Here is a 24,413-nt window from a genome sequence, read left to right on the forward strand (position 1 = left end):
CGCTTGGTAGATTTGATGTATGAATGTGTTTTCAGTTTACAATATTTTCAGTTTATGATGGGTTTTATTTGGATGTGATCTGATTGTAAGACAAGGAGCATCTATACTTTCATCCTGTTGGCATTCATCCTTTACCTTCTTTTTCTTTATGGCTTTTATTGGTGCAATGTAATTATACATCATAATAAAACTCAAAGTGATACAAATGTACCTGTAGCCATCAATTGGTATATTTTCTTTCATATACCTGCCCTCCCTCCCTTCCTCCCTTCCCACAGATGTCAGTGGGATTGGTAGTGAAACCTTGTATGGAGGTAGCCTTATTTGAAGTGTTAATTCCTCAGTCCTCCTTTTTCTCCTCCTTCCTTCCCTCCCCCAATCCTCTTCCACTATTCTACTCATTGCAAAAGTCCCTTTGGCTTTCTATTTTCTCTCTAGCATCGACCTATGAGAGAAAACATGACCCTTGACTTTATGAGACTTGACGGATCTCACTTAGCGTGATAGTCTCCAGTTCCATCCATGTACCTGAGACGTGGTTTACATTTTAGACAGGTGCTTTGGTTACTCTATAGAGAGTAAGTTTAAGGTAGATAGATTGCTTGTGAAACTTGAGATAAGACGTGAACTGTGACTACTCCTTCCCAGTTCATTCTGACATGTCAGGGTCTTCTTTCTTTATGTAAATACCAAGTTGAATAAATCAAAAGTACAATGTAGTGCTTAGCCCATGTACAAATAACTTTCTTAGTTTTACCAAAGTTGATTGTGAAGCAAAATGAGTCAGGAGGCTCCCATCTGTAACCTGTAGAACACCTGCCCAAAAAATAAATATATATATATATATATATATATATATATATATATATATATTTTTTTTTTTTTTTGCCTCTCAAGAATTACTTTTTTTTTTTTTTAATCTGCTGGTCGCTAATTCATTCCACATATATTTGTGTATTTCTTACACACAGAAGTACTGTGGTGTTCTGGAAAGAATAAGGGCTTTAGAGTCAGTCTCAGCCAGAGTGGGTCACAGCTCTGCCCCCACGGCCTTGAGTAAGTTAGTTCTGCATCTGTAAAATGAGGAGAAAGAGCCCAACACGGTGGCGCACACTTGTAATCCCAGCACTTGGGAGGTTGAGACCGGAGGATCGCAGTTCGCGGACAGCCTCAGCTACTTAGCGAGGCCCTCTGCAACTCAGTGAGACCCTGTTTCAAAATAAAGAATAAAAAATAGAGCTGGAGTGTGGCTCAGAGGTAGAATATCCTGGGTTCTATCCCCAGCACACACACATACAAAGGAATGAGGAGAAAGACCCAACTTATGGATGTGTCAATTAGCTTTCTATTACAGGGGAAAGGTTTATTTGGGATCAAAATTTTAGTCCTTGGTCACTCGGCTCCAGTGTTCCTGGGCCTATGGTGAGATAGACCCTTATGATGATGAAAGGGCTTGAGGAGGGAGAGAGGAAGGGCCAGGGCCAAAATATACCCTCTGAGGACACACCCCCAGTGACGTGACTTACATCTTCCAGCTAACAACCACCCTGTAGCACCAAGATGGCTTCCAAGCCTTTAACATATGGCCTTGGAAATACTTTTCACATCCAGACAAGCTATGGGATAAATAAGAAAAGTGGCACACCATACATGCAACTTTAGGATTATGCTCAATAACTTTGATTGTTTTATTATCAAAATAGCTTTATTGAGGTATTTACATCCACAAGATTTCACCTGTTTATGATGCAAAATTAATACATTTTGACATGTATAGAGCCATGAAATATCCAATGAGCAATCTTTTTTTTTTTAATCTCTCCCTTTGTCTGTTTGTCGATTTCTATGTTGGGTGTATTGGCAAACTTTCTCAAGAGGGCGGTGGTGTTTGGAGAAGGGAGTGGATAACATTGTAAAACATATTTAAAATTATTGTTGTTGCCATATTGATATAGTCAAATATTTCATTTCGTTTTAATTGGATTGTGCATTCAAGGAAAGTAAGATTTTAGAATTTATGAAGCAGAAGTGCAGGTCATCTTAGCCCGTGCTACTGACACCAGTCTCTCAGTTCTTAGAGAATGTATGGCTGGATATGAAGAGAACTGGGAATCTCTACAGCAGAGATACAGAGATGAGTCAGATGCAGGTCTAGCTCTGGAGGATCTTGGAATCTGAAGGCTGGGGGGAACTTAGAACTTACCCTTAACAATAATAACACTGTGTAGAAGAAGGGAGAAGGGGAAAACTCACCAAAAGATTTCAGAGGGCAACTTCAAGTTTAGGCATAGACTTCAGTGAGGAAAGTGCGGTGTATTGCCTGTTTCTGGGGTCTCTCTGGGGGAGGTCTGTAGAGCAGTTCAGACAGATACAGAGAACCCAGAGCAGTAATAGCTTCACACCTGATGCTGTGTGTCGTAGGCCAAAAGGCTGGGCGTCTGCCCTGCCTTTTCCCTGAACAACCTCAAGCACGGAAGAAAAGAATGAGTGTTTAGGACCCTGTTTGGACACCAGCCCAAGTGGCCAGAACATGTGCCTGACTCATGAATGGAAGAGCCACTCTGAGCTGCCTGCAGGGACACAAAGACTCATTCACCTCCATATCCAGATTAGAGAGGGGCCTTCCAGGGCTGGACACCATATTAAGAGATTACTTCTGGGTCCTGGGGGTCTCGTTACTATCATAGCCCTCATCTTCTGATAGTACCAAAACATGGATGAAATTTAGTCAGATGCCAGAGGAATCCTGTGCAGGAGAATTTGAGATCCCCTGGCCTGATGATATGCTACAGTGCTGAAAGGAGTTTGTGGTGAGACCAAATGTATCACGCACTGTGTGAATCCTGATTTATTTTTAAAGCATTCTCAGTCCCCTTGGCTCCCCCTTTAACAGTTTCACTGGAACCTATTTATTGTTACAGATGTTACTTTTAAATGAGGTCATGCAGCTTTCTTTTCCTTCCAAAGGCAGTGTTTGCCTTTTTCTGGTGGGGTCAGCTGGGTGCCTGGAGAAAGTGTGAATGTGAGACCAAGGTCAAGACCTCACACCCCAGGAGATAGGCGAGAGGAAGCCTGGTAGGTGCCTGCACACACTCACATCAGCCAGGCGCCTCCGGTGTGCATGCCTTACCCTGCAGGGGATGACCTTGACAAGGGCAAGCTGCCCAGCGTGGTAAAGAGGTGCGCGTTGTGATCACAGACTGGCTTGACCCTGCGTCCCTTCTTGTCCTCAGTGAAACCTCTAACGTGTCAAAAAAAAAGCTTCTCAGCCTGTTTCTCTCTGTGTGACTTAGAGCCCATAATTTGTATTTTTAGGACTTTTGTGAGGCAAAATGGGCTGCAGCTTCTTGGTATGTATGTTGGTGAGATGGGGAATGTAAGGGTAATAATTTCTAAAAAGTATAAGGCTTTGGGGAGGGAGGAGAGGGAGAAGGGGGTGCAAAGGAAAATATGCCCAGGGATGTTGTGTGCATATATGGACGTATCACTTTGAATCTCATCACAATGTGTATCTACAATGTACCCTCATAAACTTAAAAGATTTAAGACTGTGGAAAGTCCTTAATACAACACATTTTGCATAACTTTGTTGGAAGACCATTGACCAAACCTGATTTGCCCCTCCTTTTTTACTGTCCCAAGGATTGAACCCAGGGGAGCTCTAACACTGTGCTATACCCCCAGCCCTTTCTTTTTTTTTTTTTTTTTATTTTGAAATAGGGTCTCACTAAATTACCACACGCTGGCCTTGAACCTGTGATCTCTCTATCTCAGCCTCCCAAGTACAGGAATTACAGATACGGGCCACCACGCCCAGCTTGTCAAATATACTTTTATCAGCACACAACCACACTCATTCATTAATAGTGCCTGGGGCTGCCTTCCCACTACAATGACAGAGTTGAAAAGCGTTGACATAGACTGTGTAGTCTGCAAAGCCAGAAATACCACTATTTAACCCTTTACTGAAAATTTCAACCACTATGCAGATGGGAGGAAAGTGGCTATGCTAAGAACCAGTCATTCAAACCAGCTAGGAGCCAAGATGTCTGGGAAGTCTAAAGTATCCCTGAGTGTTTGGAGTCCACCTCATTCTAATGTAACTTAAACACCTGTGGCCTTCAAGTTTATTGCAGGGAAAATAAAATGGCCTCTGTGGAGCATTAGCACGAGGTTTGTCATGCACCAGGCCTGGAAGATATTTGCTAAGGTAGATTGTCAATTTCATTCCATCAGACCTTGCGATAAGCCTGGGTCACCCTGGGCATATGCCCCTGGAAGAACGGTTAGCTTGGTAGAGGCAGCACTGTGTGGCACTTTTATGGCACAGTTACATGTTATCTCAGTATTTTCTTCTTGGAAAGTTAATGATCAGCACAGAATGAGAGGTATATTGACCAGCGCCTTTGTGAGTGATCTGTGTTTTGGAATGGTTCCCGTGACAGGTGGAGCCGCTCTAACACCAGACCTGCATCTGTACCTACCAGGAGAAAAGACGAAGCTTGCATTTTAACATCAATCACATGTTTTAATTGCTGTCGCAATTGTTAATTTTTGGAAAGCAATCAAAATATTTGCCGTAGCTCAAAAAGACAGTCCGCAAAAAAACATATTGCTAATGGCAGGAAGGCGTCTGCTAAGTAAACAAAACTTTAAACATACTGAGCAAGCCTCACTCAAATGGAGGAAGGGACAGGAGCCTAAACAGATTGTCACTGTGTCCCACTTTATACAGGGCAACTGCAAATGATGTGCGCCTATCTGGGTTGTCCTTTGATGAGGTGGAGAGCCTCCTGTCTTGCTAAGTCAGCATTGCTTGTAGTGATCCTACTGCCAAGGTCTCATGTCCTGACCCTTACGCATCGTTGTGCTGTTAGTGGGAAGCAGTTGTGTTCTCGTGCTACGTGCCCGAATTGCAAAAGCCCAACAACACACCTAGCATGATGCCTGGCAGGTGGGAGCCTCTCACTCGGTGTTGGTCCCCTATACCTTCTCAACAACAACAGCTAGATCTCTCCTATCTTTGAAGAACCCCCTTCCTGCCTCATCCAAGCTTTTAATCAGATACTCTGATAAATAAGGTTTAGTGTCTAATTCTGATCTCTCTCAACTAGTCTATCTCTATTGATATGAATTTGATCTTTTTGGTCTCTGTTTCCATCCCACCTAGCAGTTTCTGGCCATGGTACACCAAGAACAAATGAAGAAGAGTTGATCTGAAGCCAAGTGGGCATCGAGATTCAGTGAGCTAGAGAGAGCAGGGCTTGACCTGAAGCCAGAGATTCCTACATCAAAGAGGAATCCAGGGTTTCACCAGCATGATGAGCCGTCATGGCAGGCCAGGCATTGTACTGGATGCTAAGGAGACAGAGCAGACCAGGGTCTTCCCTTCTTGGAGTTTGTGATGCATGGAAGGAGGGAGGTGGGAGCATCGTTGTCACACCACATCACGGGACTGCCCAGGGTACCACAACCACCGCTATACGTATGCTGCTGATCTTCACATCTCCCATTGCAGAGTTTGAATCCCTGATGTTAAGTATGATATAAAAAGATAATGTTGCGATGAGTCACCCTTTTGTATTTGGGGCAGAAGTATTTGCTGACAAAGCACATTGGAGTCAGAGAGCTGTAGATATTCATTTGTTCAAGAAATATTCACTGGACGTTCACAGTGCGCACATTGTTCTAAGCCTGGCATTGGGTAGGAGAGCCAAGTTCCTGTTTGTATAGACCTGAAGATTTAACTGGAGTGGTGAGGGAGAGAAAGATATTAAACAAGATAATTTCTAGCTGGGCGTGGTGACACATGCTTAGACTGAGACAGGAGGATTTCAAGTTCGCCATCAGCCTCAGCTGCTTAGGGAGACCCTGTTTCAAAATAAAGTTTTAAAAATAGGGCTGGAAGTGTAACCCAGAGGTACCCTGGGTTTAATCCCCATACTACAAAATAATAAATAAATAAAAAGATATTTACAGATGTTGGTAAAGCTCAGTGAAAAAAAAATCTCGGTGATGTTGTAAAGTACCATGTAACACGTTTTAGCTTCAGGATTTTCATTGTGAAAATTGGACCAAATATTATGTTTGTAAAAATTAAATGTACTATCCTGTGTGAAAGCCCTCCTGTCTACAGTGGAGGTCAAGGTCGATTATCATTGTCAGGGTCATTGTCTCCTGCCATAGAAACTCATCCTTAATTTGTCCCGTGGTCATCAGGAGCTGTATCCTTGGTCGGCCCACTTCAATTGTTCCTTCCTTTTGACTTTTCTCAGAGTCCGCCCCCATCGAGCTGCTCTCTGCTCTATTTCTGTCTCTTTCGCGATTACACTTGGCTTTTGCTCATCCTTGTACTCCCTGCGGCATATAAAGTGTCGATCTATATGTAAGTCTGAAATAAACAACTAATTTGGTGTGGAACAAAATAAAAGGGTGTAAGAGTTTTTAAAGGGGAAAGAATGCTGATTGTAGGAAAGGGTTATAGAAAAATAAAGGTTCATAGGGGTTGAGAGACAGGATTGTTCACAGAGGGTGGGTAGCCCTGGGGCAGAGGGGACAGCAGATGCAGATTGGGGGCAGCAGGAAGGGGGCAGTGCACGTGGTATAAAGAGAACCCGGACACCCAGGTATGAACCCCAGCTGGGCCATCTACTGAGGAGGTCTTTGGCTAATTGCTTAAACTCATTAAGAATATCTGTCAACTCAACTCCAAAGTAGGAATAATAATACTACCAGCATCCTAGGGTTGTTAATGGATGAAATGATATAAAAACAACTGAAAGCCTTTTTCCCACCACAAGGCACAAGGGAATCATTCTATCATTCTGCAAGTAACAGCATCCAAACAATTATGGCTCTGGCCTTTTCAGGCCCATCTACGCTATTTCCCTTCCTGTGCAGTGAGACAAGTGAGAGTCAGGTCAGAGTCACAGATCTGGTCCCTCTGGAAACCAACCCTGTGAACATCATCATTTCCACAGTTTTAGAATGTATCTAAGCTAGCAAGTGTACACTAGCCCAATAGCCACCAGCCCCCTGAGGAAAGAGATTCATGTAAATGAATCATTTGTGCTGGAAAAAGAATCCAGGGCATAGAATGTCACACTGCAGTGTTAAGAACAATAGCTTCCCTTAGCTGAAACTTTGCATTTTCTATTCATAGGGTATTTTTAAGGTACAGAAAGAAATGTTTGGTAGAAAATTTACAGCCTCCTATCTCATGGAATTTCTTCATACTACAAGCAGTTTATGGAGAACAGATGCCTGAGGAGCCAGGCCTGCATGCACCTGTGCATTGGGTGGTTATATTTCATTTTCCTTACTTTTCCAGTTCTTGCAGACAACCTGAAATCCAACCCTGGAATTAAGTGGCAGTATTTCAGTTCCGAAGAAGGAATTTTCACAGTTTTCCCAGCACACAAGTTCCGGTGTAAGGGCAGCTATGAGCATCGCAGTAGGTAGGTTGGCTTGCTTCCTGAATTTTTAATTTTGCTCAAGAGTGATCAAATCAATGGTTTGGGGGAATGTGGCTCAGTGGTAGAGCACTTGCCTAGCAAGTTTAAGTTCTGGATTTGAGCCTCATACTACCAAAAAAAAAGTGATCTACATGAAGTATAGACTGTTTAGACTCCTCATTTATACCCACATCTCTGTACCAAATATATAGATTTAAAAACTTATACTTGTTCTGAAATTATTTCACCATTTGATACATGTGGATGTGGAAATGTTAGGGACAGGGCAGCTGATAAAGTCCAGAGCTTTTAAGGAACTAATGAGCCAAATAAAACAGTTATGTACTAAAGAGGTTAACTGGTTTGAAGCACTTAGAATGTTTTGAGCTTTGTGTTGTTTGAAACATAAATGGTGGCGCCCTCTCTACAGCACAGCTCTAGAATTTAACATTGTAATACACTGCAATAGAGCTCCTGAGTCATTATTTCCCTTCCTTTCATGACAGTCTTGATTGACTCCTAGAAGTTTTAAGGTTGCTCAGAATGCACTGGGATGCAGATGACTACCATCCCGTTTTCCTTACGGAAATGAGTTGGGATGGTACGTGGTAGCCAGCGGGAGAGTATGGTGAGATCATTTGTATGACAAGGCTCATCAATTTGCAGAAGCCCCAAGGCAGAGTCTTCCCTTTGAGCCGACAGTTTCCCCTTGGCAGCATCAGGTGTTTGATGCTGGAACATCTGGAGTCAACACGAGAGGCTCACTTTCACTTCTCCATTTTCTGGAGTCTAAATAAGCTATCACTTTAGCGCCCCTTCATCTTGCCTTTAATATTTTATCTGGGCTTTTCCCCCAAGGAAAAGACTTTAATACATTTCCTAGAAAGTCGTTTGTGATTTGTATGGTCTCTTCCATTCCCTCCCCTGACACTCTAGTAGGAACTTGAGTCCCCCAGCCACTCTTGGAGCCTGGACTCAGAATCCAGACTTTGGCTTTACTTGGCTCATCTCTGGAGAGCAAAGGTTGTCATGAACCATGGAACTCTCGTTTTCTTCAAGAAGGTAGATTCGATGGCATGCTGTATCTAACAGAGCACCTGTGAGGGCTAATCCAAAAGGAGAGCAGGACCTTGTCCCAAAGGGGCACTTACCAATACCAGGCAATTTGGAAGATTCTTCTCCATCTCCAACCTAAGTTAGCATTAACCTAACCCTTGAGCCTCTCTTTCCTGAGCTATATGACCACTTTCTCTGCCCACTGATTGTTTTTCCCATCTCTGTACTTGGCCTCACTGCTATCCTCTGGTGTCTTTGCAAGAAGGTCTCTATATCCCTTGAAAATGTGGGTGGGTTTCAGAGCAAAGCAGCATTTAAAAGGAGCAGGTAGTTGCCTCATACTGTGTGGATGACCTCCCAGCTGCACACCCAACTCTTACTATTTATGTATCTCATGAAAGCATTTTGAGCAACTTAGCGCAGCACTGTTGACATAGCCTGTTTTTCACTTGTGTGAGTGCAGTTGGAAGCAAGGAAGTGTTTCATTTTAAAGAAAATCCTCTCTCCCCATTTGGAGAACTGAAAAAGTTAAAACATTTAACCCAGTCTCCCGTGTTGGGATGGTCAGGTGTGTTCCGTCTTTTCTGTAGCCACCTCTCCTGGATTCTCCTTACCCCATTTCCCTCTTGGCTCAGTGGTACTGACTAGTGAAAATATAATGGTGCTTGCGTATTAATACAGGAGTCTTGGCTTGAGAACAATTAGTATAAACTTAGCCAGATTTTCAGTTTGGTTTTTTTTTTTTTTGGTACTTTGCCTATATTAATTTGCATCCAAGCTTTTGTGACTCAACTGGCATCTAACATTTCACAGAAAAAATCTAGTGTTTTAGGAGTATCAATAAAGGAGAGAATTCTCTTGAGGCCGATTTGCTTGCTTAAACTCCCCCTAATTTGTTCCAGCTTTAGTGCTGTGAATAGAGAACTCATTAAACCCCTTCTCACAACCCTTCTTGCACTGCACATTAGCAGAAGGCTGCTCTGATCCCAGGCATTTCTCCTTTGTGGCTCCTCCCCAACCCCTTTCTCTTAATGTTGGCCAATAAAAAAAAACAAAAACAAAAAAAAAACTGGCAAGAAGAAGAGCTATCACAGGCCTGGACAAATTTTGATGGCATGGTTTTAAATGTGCGGATAAGGGGCCCTTTTGGTGCCTGACCTGTGTGATTGTTTCAGCACAGAAAAGAAAGGAGCCTCTTAGCAAAAGTGTTTATATGGGAAGAGAGAAACCAAACCTGTTATTCAAAACTGCCCAGCTGGGTCATGTGGTGGTTCTGGTCCCTGTGTTTATAGCAGCACAATTCATAATAGCCAGATTATGGGACCAACACAGGTGTCTAGCAACAGATGAATGGGTAACAAAAATGTGGTGTATACACACACAGTAGAATTTTACTCAACCACAACAATAAACAAAATTATGTCACTTTCAGGGAAATGGATGGAAATAGAGAATATTAGGCTGAGATGAGTCCATCTCAGAAAGTCAAGGGCTGTATCTTTTCTCTCATATGTGGAAGCTACTGAGAAAATAGGAAACAAAAATAACTTCAGATAAATAAGAAGAGATAACAGTAGAATAGTGGAAAGGGATTGGAGGAAGGAGGTCGGGAGAGAGAAAGGTTTGAAAGAAACCGTTCAAATAGCACTGTGTCTATTATATATGAAGGCATCACTAAGATGTTTGGGGAAGGGATAGGGAGTGGGGTGGGTTCTAGAGGGAATCGCACCACATGCTATTACATATATGTTTGTATCACATTCAACCTCACTGTGACACATAATTGCAATGCACCAATAAAAGTATCTATGTACATACATGCATATATTTATATATATATATATATATACACACACATACACACACACATATACATATACATATATACTTTTAGGGCAGTACATTAAAAAAAATAACTTGCTAAGTACGCTTACAGGTTATGGGCTGCCTTGATTCTAGCCAAGTCTCACTCTGAATCTGCACAAAAAGAATCCAGCCCCAGCAAGTGAACTTTGTTCTCCATCTTGGCTGGCCTCTGCAGCCCAAGGGGCCACTCATTTCTTTCCTGTAGCAGAAAAGTTAGCTAATGATGGGCAGAATGGCCATGCAGAGGTGAGAGGTAACTTTTGAGTATACCGAAAGAACCAACCTACCTGAGCATTTGCTTTGAAACTCTGCCTCAGTTGCTCTCACCGTTAAAGCCAGAAATTCCTGATTCCAGTCTTACAGGCACACGTTGTGTCTTGAGCTTTTGTTTTTAATACACGAATCTGGTTTTTCCCTTCATGCTGATCTCCATTGCATACCGTCCCTGAAGAACGCTTAGACACCAGCACACCCGCACCTCTGTAGTGTCCACAGTTGTGTTAAGCCCCTTCCCTATATAGGGACTGACCCCAGAGGGTTTCTTTCCTTCTAGACCCATCTACGTCTCTACTGTCCGGCCGCAGTCCAAACACATTGTCGTGATCCTAGACCACGGGGCTTCCGTCACCGACACCCAGCTTCAGATCGCCAAGGACGCTGCTCAGGTCATCCTTAGTGCCATCGATGAACATGACAAGGTGACCGTTATCCTAGCAATCTCTATGGCATGGGCCCTCCTTGAATGTCATTTTAAAGTTATTTCATTGTTCTGTGATGTACAGGCAGGTGCCATATAACACTTGAGTCAACAATGGACCACGTACATGCTGGTAGTCCCCTAAGATTATACGTTAGCCTAGGTGCACAGTAGACAGTACCATCTTGGTGTGTCTCGGTAGAGTCTACTACTTATGTAGAATGCAGTTAGAGCAGAGTGTGTGATGTCCACACAATGGCAAAATTGCCAGGCTTTGCTTCCTCAGAACATATCTCTACCATTAAGCCAAGCATGCCTGTATCTTTTTTACGTCCATCTTTTAGAAAACTTTGGGAAAAGAGAGTGGTTAGTTTTTATTCTCATAGTTGAGGCAGCAACTGCCAGTCCAAAAACCTCTTTTATAACCAGCATCACCTTCAAGGTAAGTCTTGACTTTCCTTACGGCTCCTGTTAATGTTTCTCATTAGCTGGGCTTTCCTGTGGGAGATTATGCTGTAGAGAAAGTGGAGGGAGGGCTCAGATGCTGATGGATGACTGAACTTTATTTCAAGATTGATGGAAAGTGAGGGATAAGGGGCAGCTGCTAGAGGTTTGCTAATCTCAGAAGACACTGCAGAGATAAGTACATATATAGCTAATGATAATCTCTTGCCTGTGGATATTTTCTGCTTCATCATTATGACTTTTCCCTTTCCAAAGGTCTTAACTCACTAACCCAACTGATTAAAACACATGCCTGCCATTCTCCACCCTCACTCCTACCTCCAATTTGAAAATGAAGGTGCTGAGCCCTTGCTAAAATTCTTTCCTGTGTAAACTTGGTGTTTTACTGTTTTCTTCATATTACATGCAAATTACTGCAGTGTTACTTTTGGGACAAAAAAATGTGAACTCTTCTCTGCCTGCCCCTTTACCAGTTCTTTTCAAGTTTGATGGATTGCTGTCTCTGGGCTTTTTTTGTGGCACTAGGGGTGAAACCCAGGGGCTTTCTACCTCTGGGCTATACTCCCAGACCTATTTTTATATTTTTCTTTGGAAACAGGCTCTCACTAAGTTGCTAAGAGCCTCACTAAGTAGCTGAGTCTGGCTTCGAACCTGTGCAATCCTCCTGTCTCAGCCTCCCAAGCACAGGGATTACAAGTGTGGGCTTCTGGGCATTTATTTTTAAACTCCGAAACTGTTCTTTAGTCCATCTTACTGGTTAGGTTCTTCTGTTAAGTAAAAACTGGCACTCCTATGGTCCCAACTCTCAAGAGGCCAGCGAGGAAGAAGAGCTGGTGTCCAGAAGAAGAAGACCAGCTTGAGCAATACAGTGGGACTCTTGTCTATAAATTAAAAAATAAAAAAAATCCTCTAAATGGTGGAATAAGGGGTTTTCTTCTCTCTATTTCCCCCAGATTTCTGTGTTGACTGTGGCAGATACCGTCAGGACTTGCTCACTAGACCAGTGCTATAAGACCTTCCTGTCTCCAGCCACCAGCGAGACAAAAAGGAAGATGTCCACCTTCGTGAGCAGTGTCAAGGCTTCAGACAGCCCCACCCAGCACGCCATGGGATTTCAAAAGGCATTCCAGTTGATTCGAAGCACAAGCAACAACACAAGGTTCCAGGCCAGTAAGTGCATTCTCTCCAAAGATCTATAAACATCATAGGTAAAGATGGCCTACGGGGATGTGCTGTCAACAGCTTACAATACGTTGAGAGAGATTTTTACAAAGTTGATTTGGGATAAAATTGTACATCTTGTCATCCACTTCTTCAATCTTACTAAATGTTCTCATCTTTTCCAGTCCAAGTTGGTCATTGTGCACGATTTCTTGACTCCTGGGGCCTGCTTTTCCTGCCCCTTTATTAAGAACATGTCCTCGCTCATTTCTCAAGGGAATCCCCCCATCCGTTTCAATGTTAATTGGCAGCTCTGCACTCTGAGTGGATGCCTGTGTGTGCGCATGTGCATGGGAAGGGGGCTGCAGGAACCCTTGCCTTGATCTCTCTTCCCTCCTCCCAGCTGTCATTTAGATGAACACGGCCCTTCAAATGTACAAAGGCACTCTAATTCAATTTTCATGTATTAAAGAAAATCTGGAATTAGGATGCATGCTGGAGAAAAGGAAAGGACATTTGAAATGGGACTTGTGCTTTGAAACCACTGAAAGGAATCTACTTCATTCCCCCCTTTTTTATATTCGAAAATCTTTGTCGCTTTTTTCTTTTCTCGTTTTCTTTTTTGAAAATATTAATGTATCCTATTGAGATAGATTTAAAGAATACATTTTCAAGTTCTTCCATGTGTCAGCATTTAAACTGAGACAGCACTGATAAGCGTCAAGCATAGTGCCCGGCACGTAATGGGCCCTTGAAAGAAGGAGGCTACCGTAATTCTTATAACTAATGATGCTAGACAGAGTAACAGTCTTGTCTTTCTTTGTTAAAAAATCGCCACAAGGTTAGAAGTTTATAGCAGCATACACTTATTATCTCACACTTTCCAGGGGCCAGGAGTCCAGGCACAGCTTAGCTGGCTGGGTCCTCTACTCGGCCTCACAAGGCTGCAGACCAGATGTTACCCGAGGGCTGTGCTCTCAGCTGAGATTCTGAGGACTCGTCTGAGCTCACCCATTTGTTGGCAGAATCCATGTCCTTGCAACTATAAAACTTGTGTTAGGGCTGGGCTGGGTTAGCGCATGCCTATAATCCCAGCAACACAGGAAGTTGAGGCAGGAGAATTGCAAATTTGAGGCCAGCGGGGGCAACTAAATGAAACCTCGTCTCAAAATGAAAAGCAAAGGACTATGGAGGTAGCTCAGTGACAAAGAGTTCTCCTTTTTTATTTGGCCAGGTTATTTCCCCTTGTGATTAAATCGGAGTCAATTTACTGGGGACCTTAGATAACATCTGCAAGATTCAGCATCTCCACCAGCTATATCACATAGTCATAAGGGTGCGATCCATCACCTTTCCCATTTCCCAGTGGTTGGAAGCAAGTTACAGTTTCCACCACATGAAGAGGATGATACATGACTATGGGTCCTTTGGATCATCTTAGAATATCTCCTCCCAGCATTAGTGAGCACCTGCTATCCATAGGCTAGTAGTACAGGAGAGCAGAGCGGTAAGTTGCCCACAGTTTAGTGGGGCTAATGGACAGGGAAGATTGGTGTGTCAGTGGATGCCATTTACCTTTCAGAGTGTTATTTCTACTTAATTCTTCAGTTACAAACCATCCTTCGAGTTTAAGTCCAATTTTGATTATTATACTGTTCAAATAATGGAGAGAGATACTAGACTAGTAGTTGCAAACCCAGATGGCTACAGGGCCCAGGTCGCAAATGTGGGTCATGCAAGCCAGGGAAATGGTGGTGAGAATCAGAAGAGAACACAGTAAGCGGGAGAGTGCCCACTCCACCAAGGGGCCACTGTCCCCACTTTCAGTCTATTGTAGCCATGTGGGAGTGGCTGCCCAGTGCTGCCAGACCTTCTGATGTAAGAGAAGCCAGAAATCTGCATTTTTTTTAATGTAAAATCCCTTGATCTTCCAATGTTGACATGCATTCCAGCTTGAAAACTGTGAGTTGAGACCAAATTAAAACTCTTCTCACTAGCCAGGCATGGTGGCGCACGCTTGTAATCCCTGCACTTGGGAGGCTTGAGACAGGAGGATCGCACAGGTTTGAAGCCAGCCTCAGCTACTTAGTGAAGCTTTCAACAACTTAGTGAGACCCTGTTTCCAAATAAAATATTTTTAAAAAGGGTCTGGGAGTATAGCCCAGAGGTAGAAAGCCTCTGTGTTCCAACCCCAGTACCACCACCAAAAAAAAAAAAAAAAAACTCTTCTCACAAACCTTCCTGCACCAGGTGTTCACAGAAGCTTGGGATGCATTACTCCTCTGGGGTTTTTTTTATGTTTGTTTTTCTTTTCTTAATGTTGGCATACAAAATCATGGCCAGAAGACTGACCATCAAAGACTTGGACAGATTTTCATGTCATGGGTTTCTGAATGCTCAGAGAAGCCTTTTTTTAGACCAAGATGTTTTTAAGGATCAGCTCATCATCTTCCAGTTTACTGCTTCTACTGGGAGATGAAGAAAAGGAATACAAATTAATTTGCATGAAGAATGACTTCAGGAATCCGCCTTGTCAACATCATTTAGGAGAGATTGTAGGGTGCGCTGCACCTATATAGTCCCTTGGTGAGTTATATGGGTTCTGGGTATCAACCAGTGTGCTACTCTAAAACATTTCTAGCCTCATGAACTTCTCCAGCCCTCGTCTATAATCTGGAGATGATAATAAAATCCAAGTTTTCATCATAAGAATTCAATAACAGTAGCTGTGGTTATTATGATATTCCATTTTCTTTAATTTATTTTTTTGGGGGAGTAATACTGGGAATTGAACCCAGGGACTTTCTACCTCTAAGCTACACTCCAACTCTTTTTATTTTTATGTTTTTAAAGAGTCTAAGTTGCCAAAGCTGGTCTTGAACCTGTGATCCTTCTGTCTCCACTTCCCAAGTACTAGGATTATAGCCATGTACCATCATACCTAGCTTTACATTCCATTTTCTATGCGACTTCTAGCTTCAGCTAAATTAAAGCAGATAACCGCAGATGCCATAAATTGACCTCAAGTCCAAAGACTGCAAAGGACCGCTAGTAGCCTGGGCAAGAGCAAAGTGAAGCGTCTGCATATTCTCCCTAGTAACTCACCCTCTGCATCCCTGCTTCTCTTTACTCCATGCATCTCCTGTGTATTTAGTACTGCTTTAGGTGCCATGGGTGAAGTTATTTAAATTAATGAGACCTGCCTTTTAGGACTGTTGTAAGGATTAGTTTGTGTATAAAAGTAAAGCATCCACCCCCATTCATAACCATAAAATCAGAATGTTATAACTCATTGTAGATTTGCATTCATTGTCTCTGTACCAACCAGAAAATCAAAACTATCATCCAGTCCTGGTTCTTCTTCAGTCCTGTAGTAGATCCATAACTGCTACCATTAACCCCCTTTAGTTTGTTCATTCTGAGTTAATTTAGGGAGTGATTGGTTGTAGGGTTGTTTTAGAGCAGAAGGAGTAAGATGATTAGGATGAGAATTGTACTGTATGATCAGGGATCAGATTCTTTTGCCCTTTAGTATGAACTCCAAGATATGCTGGTGACTCAGAGAGAGACTTCCCAGATGGAAAAGCTGATGCATTGTCTTCCAGTTACATGTTATGTCTTTGCCCCCAAGTCACTATAATTACCTATTCCTAAATTACTTAGCACCAAGTTTTTAATTCCTGTAAGTACATGACTAGGAGGAGAATATCCTGATGAGTAATACAAATAAATAAAATAAAATTTGACAAATCTGATCACGGAGAATGGAAAAATAATTTTGCTCGAGTATGGAGTAGCAGTGGATTAGGACCTCGGCTCAGCTCATGAGGATACCTGTAGAACATGTGTCTTATTGTTTGGGTAGAAAGAAAACCTGTTTTGCTGCTAATGGAACCTGAGGCCTGCTGGCTTTCTGGCTTTCTAAGCATGATCCCCTGCCCTACAACCAGCTCTTGATTACAGTGTAATTCAGAATCATAAGCCTACATAAGAAAACCCAAAGTAGTGACCTCTAGATCATTACAGTTATGTCCAGGAATTTCATGGCACCTTTCCCATGAAGAAATTGTCTCATACTATGCATCTGCCTCACAGTATAGCTATATCCCACTCTCTAGAAGTAGATTGTCTCATACTATGCATCTTCCTCACAGTATGGCTATATCCCACTCTCTAGAAGTAGATTGTCTCATACTATGCATCTGCCTCACAGTATAGCTATATCCCACTCTCTAGAAGTAGAACAGTATTTTTCTTTGTTTGGTTGGTTTGATTCTTTGTTTTCATTCTGAAGCTCAAATGAGATATTCAGGATCCTAAGAAAATAATTTACAGGAATGTATTTAAAACTTTAAAAAATAACATCTAGTTTAAGATAAGAATTTTTCTCAAACTCAAGATAATATACATATATAGCATATAAATATTTTATATGTATTGTATCAGCACTCATTTTCTACTCTCTGAAGACTACATAGTAAAATTTACATTTGTAGTTAATGTTCATTGCAGAATTGTTAAAGTATCAAAATTGGCTTTAATGTATTAAGTGTTAATAAGTAGACCCACATTGCAATTAATTATTTCCTTGAATCAGATTTCATCAAATTCCATTTAATTGTCTATAATATTGATATAGCTTACTGACAACTTAATTATGCATAATAATGAATCCTTCAAAATCTAAAATGAAAATTTTCAAAGTGAAAGAAATTTCAGTATTGTCTCTTACTTGTTAGGGTGATTTTAAGGGGAACTTTATTTGTAAAATATCTCTGCAGAGCAAATCACCTAACACTCAGCGTCTTAAAACTATAAAAATTTATTATCTCATAGTTATTATAGATCAGGAATCTGGACACTACATAGCAGTGTGCCTCTGGATCAAGGTTTTTGTGAGGTTGCAGTCAAACGGTTGCTGACATCTTAGAGGGAGGGAGGATTGACTTCTAAAGCCATTGTTGCCAACAGGATTTTCAGGTCTGAGGGCTCACTGCTTCCATGAGGACAGTCCACAACATGCCAGCTGACTACCCTGAAAACCCACAGCAGGTGCTGCAGTCTTCTTAGAACCTAACCTTGGTCTTGACAGCCCATCTCATTCCATTCCCCATAAGTGAGTCCCTGAGCCCATCTCACAATTAGAGGGAGCCAGCCCCCACCCCAAGGACACAGATATCAGGAGGCGGGCTCTTTGAGGGAACAACCTAAAGATTTCTTAGCCAGGCGTGGTGGCGCACGCTTGTAATCCCCGCACTTGGGAGACGGAGACAGGAGGATCGCGCAGGTTCAAAGCCAGCCACGCTGGTTTAAGAGACTCTGTTTCCAAATAAAAATATAAAATAGGTCTGGGAGTGTAGCCCAGAGGTAGAAGGGCTTCCAGGAAACCCAGTACCACCAAAAAAAATAAAAATAAAAATAAAATAAAAAATAAAAGAATCTCAGCTGGGCGTGGTGGCACATGCTTGTAATCCCAGCATTCAGGAGGCTGAGATCTGGAGGATCGCGGTTCGGGGACAGCCTCAGTTACTTAGTGAGGCCCTCTGCAACCCAGTGAGACCCTGTTTCAAAATAAAGAATAAAAAAATAGGGCTGGAGGTGTAGCTCAGAGGTTGAATGCCTTTGTCCTAAAAATATCTCTTGAAGCACACCTGTAATCATAGTCCTTGGAAATCTAAGACAGGAGGATCACAGGTTCGAGCCCAGCCTCAGTAACTTAGTGACACCCTGTTCCAAAATAAAATTTAAAAAAAGAAAGAATAATAATCTGTTGAATTTTAAAACCTCAGATTAGAAAGCATAAAATCCAAGCTCTCTTCTAACGTGGTCTCTCAGCCTCCGCCTGGATGACTTTAGTGGCAGGAAGAGCATCACCTTCATCTCTGAATCAGTCCACTCCTCAAACGTTCTTCCCACTGCGCTCAGATTACTTCTTAGCTACTCTAGCTATCAGCCCAATGTGGAGAGTGATTTTAATTTTGGGTTCTAGGTGCTCCTTCAGGCCAGTGGAAGGGTGTGTGTGTGTGTGTGTGTGTGTGTGTGTGTGTGTGTGTGTGGAGGTTTCTTTCTCTCCTCTCTGGCCATCTTATGTTATCACCTTTTTGCTTATACCCTTGAGTTAAATTAACCAACCTGATCTCACAGTAACGCTAGGAAGTCAAAGCTGTCACTGCCCCATTTTATTAACAAGGAAACGTACCTATAGGGAGATTCGGCCATTTATTGTGCCACTGCAACCCAGCACTGGAGTAGCAGAGCTGGATCTGAGCATGTGACTCCTGCATCCATATTTCTTGAAATTCAGCTGCACTGATGGGTTTTCAAAATGAAAATATACCTGGAGATAGTTAGCATAGGGTCAAAGCACCTTGCATGCCCCAAAAGCCCCTGGAAGAACTGTCACCCTAAAGCCTAGTCCCCCCAAATGTGCGAATGCCCTGCATCCCTGAGGGAACATAAAACATGTTTGCAGTCCTCCATTTCAGTTGGCAGAAGAGGTTTTCATTCGGACTGGCTTAAATTACCACAGCTGAGGATGTGTAAAGGAAATCTTTTATCTGATAAATGCATCAAGAACCTCTTTACCTGCCACTGGAGAAATGGGGGCCTCTCCGTGCAAAGGGGATAGCATGGAAGATATAAACAGGGAGATGAAAGCCCCCTGCATCACCGGCAGGTTTGGGTCAGCCGGCTCCTTGGGCTGGGGAAGTCCAGGGGAAATAAAGAAGGACACGCACAGCCGCCTCCAGCCCCAGCCCAAACGTAACAGCACTTTGTATGTTTGTGTTTAGATACAGACATGGTCGTGATTTACCTGTCAGCTGGCATTACATCAAAGGACTCTTCGGAAGAAGATAAAAAGGCAACTCTTCGTGTCATCAATGAAGAAAATAGCTTTCTGAACAACTCCGTAATGATTCTCACCTATGCCCTCATGAACGGTAGGCAGCGTTTCGAGATCTTTCTTTCAGATGAAAGTTCCCTCTAAGTGGATGCTGCTTTAAAAAAAAAAAAAATAGAAAGGAGTGCCGCAACTGTGCTTTGATGAAGGCGGCCAGCAGCTTTCTTTACCTAATGCTGGTGTTCAGGGCAGGTTGGAATGTCCCTTTCTCTTCGTCTCTCTGTCCAGCCGACTGCTCTAAACCTCCACTTCTTTGGTTTGGCGGAGCTTTTTGCCTGGCTCCCTTTTCAAGTTCTCCTTCATAGTCTCAGTTATCTAAGGTTTTGATACTGCGTGGAGGTTATTAACTTATGTGACTGGTTCCAGCTGCAGGAAACTAAAGCACTGGCCTAGTTTCTTTTGTATCGCCGGAGCTGTGAATGTCACCTTTTCCTGCAGACTTTCCACCTGAAGCCTCTTCGGTTGCTTTCTCTACCTCAGCTTCCTTGGCTGTCACGTGGAGATAAGAATGACCTACTTTGCAGGGTTGTCACGAGGATTAGCTGGAGTGTACAGCAAACACTTTGGACAGTGCCTGGCACTTCTAGGTACTCATTATAATGGACCGTGTTGCTGTTAAATGACAACAGGTTGAAAGGGTTTAGTCAATTGGCAAATCAAGAATATGCTCTTTTTTCCTTCTGCTATCCAGCCTGTCCTTCAGCCTGTGTACAGCTGGATTCCCACTTTGCGCTATGCCCTGCCCCCACCAAAATCATATGCTGCTTTGCTTTCTCAGCCCTTTCCTTTCCCCTCCCCTACCCTCATGATCCAAGGCCACTGCTTTCTCTTGTGTTTTAGAGGCATGTCTTGATTTTGCTATTTCCTCCACTTTTCTTCCTTTCTCTCTTTTTTTTTTAGGGGGGAGGGAATGGCACTAGAGATTGACCCTAGGAGCATTCTACCTCTGAGCTACATACCCAGCCCTTTTTAATGTTTGTTCTGAAACAAGATGTCACTAAGTTGCTGAGGGTGTCTCCAAATGGCTGAGGCTGCTCCTGAATCCATGATGCTCCTATGTGGCCTCCCAGGTACTGGGATTATAGACGTGCTGCACCAACACAGGCTCTGCGGTCCAGTTTCCCCAGCTACAGTCTCTATTTCCTTGCAGTGACATCTGTGGCAAGTTACTTCATCTCTTTAGGCCGTCATTATATCTACAAAATGAAAATAATAGCATCTGCAGGATAGGGCTGTTATAAAAAACTAAATATGCTGGGTATTTAAAATTGTCAACATTGGCCGGGCGTAGTGGCGCACGCTTGTAATCCTAGCCTCTGGAAGGCTGAGACAGTAGGATCGCGGTTCGCGGACAGTCTCAGCTACTTGGTGAGATCCTTTGCAATTCTGTGAGACTCTGTTTCAAAATAAAGAATAAAAAATAGGGCTGGGGGTATAGCTCAGAGGTAGAATGCCCCTAGGTTCCATTCCCAGTACCACCAAAAAAAAAAAAAAAAATGTCAACATTGAGCCTGGTAAACAGCAAGCCCTCAAAGCTGGCTGAAGGAGTGACTGGAAGAGGCTGCGGGTTCCTGTCTCAGCGCAGTTGGAGGTGGAGGAGCCTCTGTCGTCCAGGGCCAGCTCCCTGTGCAGCCCCGTGTCTCCCATGCCACACTTCCTGCTCATGAGCATGTCCCCCACTATACTGTAGTGAGGTGCCCAATGTCTTATCCCTTTACCTGTCTCCCCCACTATTCCCCCCAAAGAATGGGAGCCATGTATTCGTTTTCTCTTCCTTCTGAGCACCTCACCTAGCTAGCTATGGTGGGTGAGGATGGCCTCTTTTTGCCTGGACACCTGTCCTTCATGGCTATCCCTGGCTGACTGTTACTCTTTTCTCCTGTGGTTTAGCATCTTTCACTCATGAGAGGGAGGGAAAGAGGGAAGAAAATAAAATTTTATAGATACCTGTGGTATCTACCAGTGAGGTTATAGAGCTGAGTTACATAATTTTCCTGTCTTCAAAAAGCCCATCACCCAGGACACACACAAAAAGGCAGTTAGGAGCCGGGCGTGGTGGCGCATGCTTGTAATCCCCGCGCTTGGGAGGCGGAGACAGGAGGATCGCGCAGGTTGGAAGCCAGCCGCGCTGGCGTAAGAGACCCTGTTTCAAAAATATAAAATAGGTCTGGGAGTGTAGCCCGGAGGTAGAAGGGCTTCCAGGAACCCCAGTACCACCAAAAAAAAAAAAAAAGGCAGTTAGGAGGCCCACACACAGGAAGTGATCACCCCTACTTTTCCCTTAGATGTCAATGTCCACACAGTAGATACCCAGGAGATAAACCTCCTTGCCGTCACCCATGCCTTCACTGTGCTGAATGCTCCTACAATGCCTGAGAAATCCATACCTTAAAACCACTAGTAGGTTCTGTCCACACATCCTTAGCAGTCCTCTTTCTCCCTTGAAATCGAGCCAGACACACACCCACACCGCCAGTTTCCTCTCTCCTCTTTCTCTTTCAGAATGTCATTTCTGAGTGTTGTTCACCAGGGTGGACACATCCCCTTATGAGATCGGGCAGGGTTCAAATTCACAAGGAGAACCTCCGTGAGAATTTTGGAATAATGTATTTATTATTGGAATCCAAAGATACACAATTGTGGGAGAAAATAGAATGGTCAAGGTCCAAAAAGGGGCACTGACAACTCAGAGAAAGTTCAGGTACCAATTGGAGCTTGCAGGAAAGTCAGAAAAAGCTAGTAACTTTGAGAATCACTTAGGAGGCCCAGCATAGATGTCTCTGGCAGGTCGTTGGCTGCCAGCACTGTGTGTTCTCAGTGAAATGTCTAGAGTATGCCCAGGGGGGTTGTTGGTGAGCAAGCCAGTGGATGAGAAAGGGCACTGAGTGCAGAGCAGAGCAGAGCGGGGCGAACTGGAACCTTCTCTTCGTCCTGTCTTGTTTACCTCTACCTCTTACTTCTTCTCCCACACTCCCAACACTCAACTTCTGGCATCTTTCACTTGGCATATAGCAAAGAAGATTCTGGGAAATGTTTTTAACATGAGCCTTTTGGCAAGATGATCCGGCATACTTACCAGTTGGTCACCTGTATGACGTTTAATGGTGGAGGGACACAAACACCCAGTTCTTGATAGCCCTCCATCGCATACTGCTCTGCTGTGCCTAGCAGAGATTCTTGTCACTTTTACACTTAAGAGAGCCAAGCAATACATGACAAATAAAGGCATATTTGATGCCCAAGTTTTCTTCTTTCTGGGAGCTTCTCAAGGGTATAAGGTCAGGGATCAGCCATGTCTTTTGTGCTGTCCTTTACTCAGGAGCGAGCACCTCTGGCCTCCCTATCTCTACGGAAGGAGTAATCTAAAGGAAAGAGTAATCTAAAGGAAATAGTAATCTGATTCGGACTTAATTTGGGCCAAATATCTTTCCTTTTGCCTTGCATGAGTGGATTAAAAGCTAGGTTTATCTAAATACAGCATTTGAAAAAAGAAATTATGCCCATTAGATTCTGCCACTTCAAAAATGGACTTCCAATACTGCACTTGTTATGTAGCAATGATAAAGACATATATGTAGCTGGGCATGGTGGTGCAAGCCTGTAATCCCAGTACCTGGGAGGCTGAGACAGGAGGATTACAGGTTCAAGGACAGCCTCATCAATGTAGCAAAATTCTCAGCAACCTAGTGAGACCCTATTTAAAAAAAATAAAACCAAGCTGGGTGTGGTGGCGCACACTTGTAATCCCAGCATTCGGGAGGCTGAGACCAGAGGATCGCGGTTCGCGGACAGCCTCAGCTACTTAGTGAGGCCCTCTGCTACTCAGTAAGACCCGGTTTCAAAATAAAGAATAAAAAATAGGGCAAGGGGTATAGCTCAGAGGTCGAATGCCCCTGGGTTCCATCCCCACACCCGCAAAAAAAAAAAAAAAAAAAAAAAAAAAAAGACAAAGAAAATGTAGAAGAAGGTGAGGGAAGTAAAGAAGGCAGGGAGGGAGGGAGGACAGGTGAACCATGAAAGCTTCATATTATTTTGAGAGCTTGTTATGTGATACCATGGATTAAACCCAGGAGCATTCTTCCTCTAAACTACACCCCCAGCCCTTTTTTTTGGGGGGGGGGGTATTTGATTTTTTTTTTTATTGGTGCACTGTATTCATACATCATAGTAGGATACATACTTTTGTAGACATGCACACTTTTCCCAGTCAGCCCCCACCCAATCCCCACCCCATTCTCTCCCTATCTCTCCCTCCCATGCTTGACTTAGTAGTTGACATCTAGTATTATGGCAATTTATCTAAAATTAAAAATGATAATCTCACACAACAGTTTCATTTGTCTGATACCAAGCTTTTGATGACTTAAAGATAACATTTCAATATTTCTTTTTGCTTTCTTTCTTACCAGAGAATATTTTTTTCTATTTTTTAGGTGAAACTATCATATATTTATATATTTATTTTTCAGAAAAAAATCTATCCTAATGTGGAATATGGACTCTAGGTACCCAAAACGATCTTGAAAAAGAACAAAGCTAGAAGATATATATTTTCTGATTTCAAACCATATAAAGCTACAATAATTGAAACAGTGTAGTACTATTCTGAAGGCAGATATATAAACCATTGGAGTTAAATAAAAGCCTAGAGCTAAATTCTTCCCTATATTGTCTAGTTATTTTTGACAAGGTTTCCACGAACATTTGGTGGTGGAAATATTAATCTTTTAACTAAATACTGTTAAAAAATAATAATTACATGGAAAAGAATAAAATTGGACCCTTACCTAATCCCATATACAAATATTAACTC

General features: G+C 42.8%; 1 protein-coding gene across 2 annotated transcripts in view; it reads left to right on the forward strand.

The window, feature by feature from the left end:
• The window catches only part of CACHD1 (cache domain containing 1), a gene marked incomplete at both ends in the record, with an annotated part of 232,612 nt that overhangs the window by 153,960 nt on the left and 54,239 nt on the right, over positions 1-24,413 (forward strand). For both annotated transcript variants that reach the window (XM_080693401.1, XM_080693402.1), the window contains 4 exons: positions 7,331-7,457; positions 10,930-11,074; positions 12,492-12,708; positions 19,491-19,640. In XM_080693401.1, coding sequence (XP_080549527.1) covers positions 7,331-7,457; positions 10,930-11,074; positions 12,492-12,708; positions 19,491-19,640 — 639 coding nt within the window. The remainder of the gene's footprint in view (positions 1-7,330; positions 7,458-10,929; positions 11,075-12,491; positions 12,709-19,490; positions 19,641-24,413) is intronic.

This window comes from Muscardinus avellanarius (genome assembly GCF_963383645.1).
Source record: "Muscardinus avellanarius genome assembly, chromosome: 3".
Classification (NCBI taxonomy): domain Eukaryota; kingdom Metazoa; phylum Chordata; class Mammalia; order Rodentia; family Gliridae; genus Muscardinus; species Muscardinus avellanarius.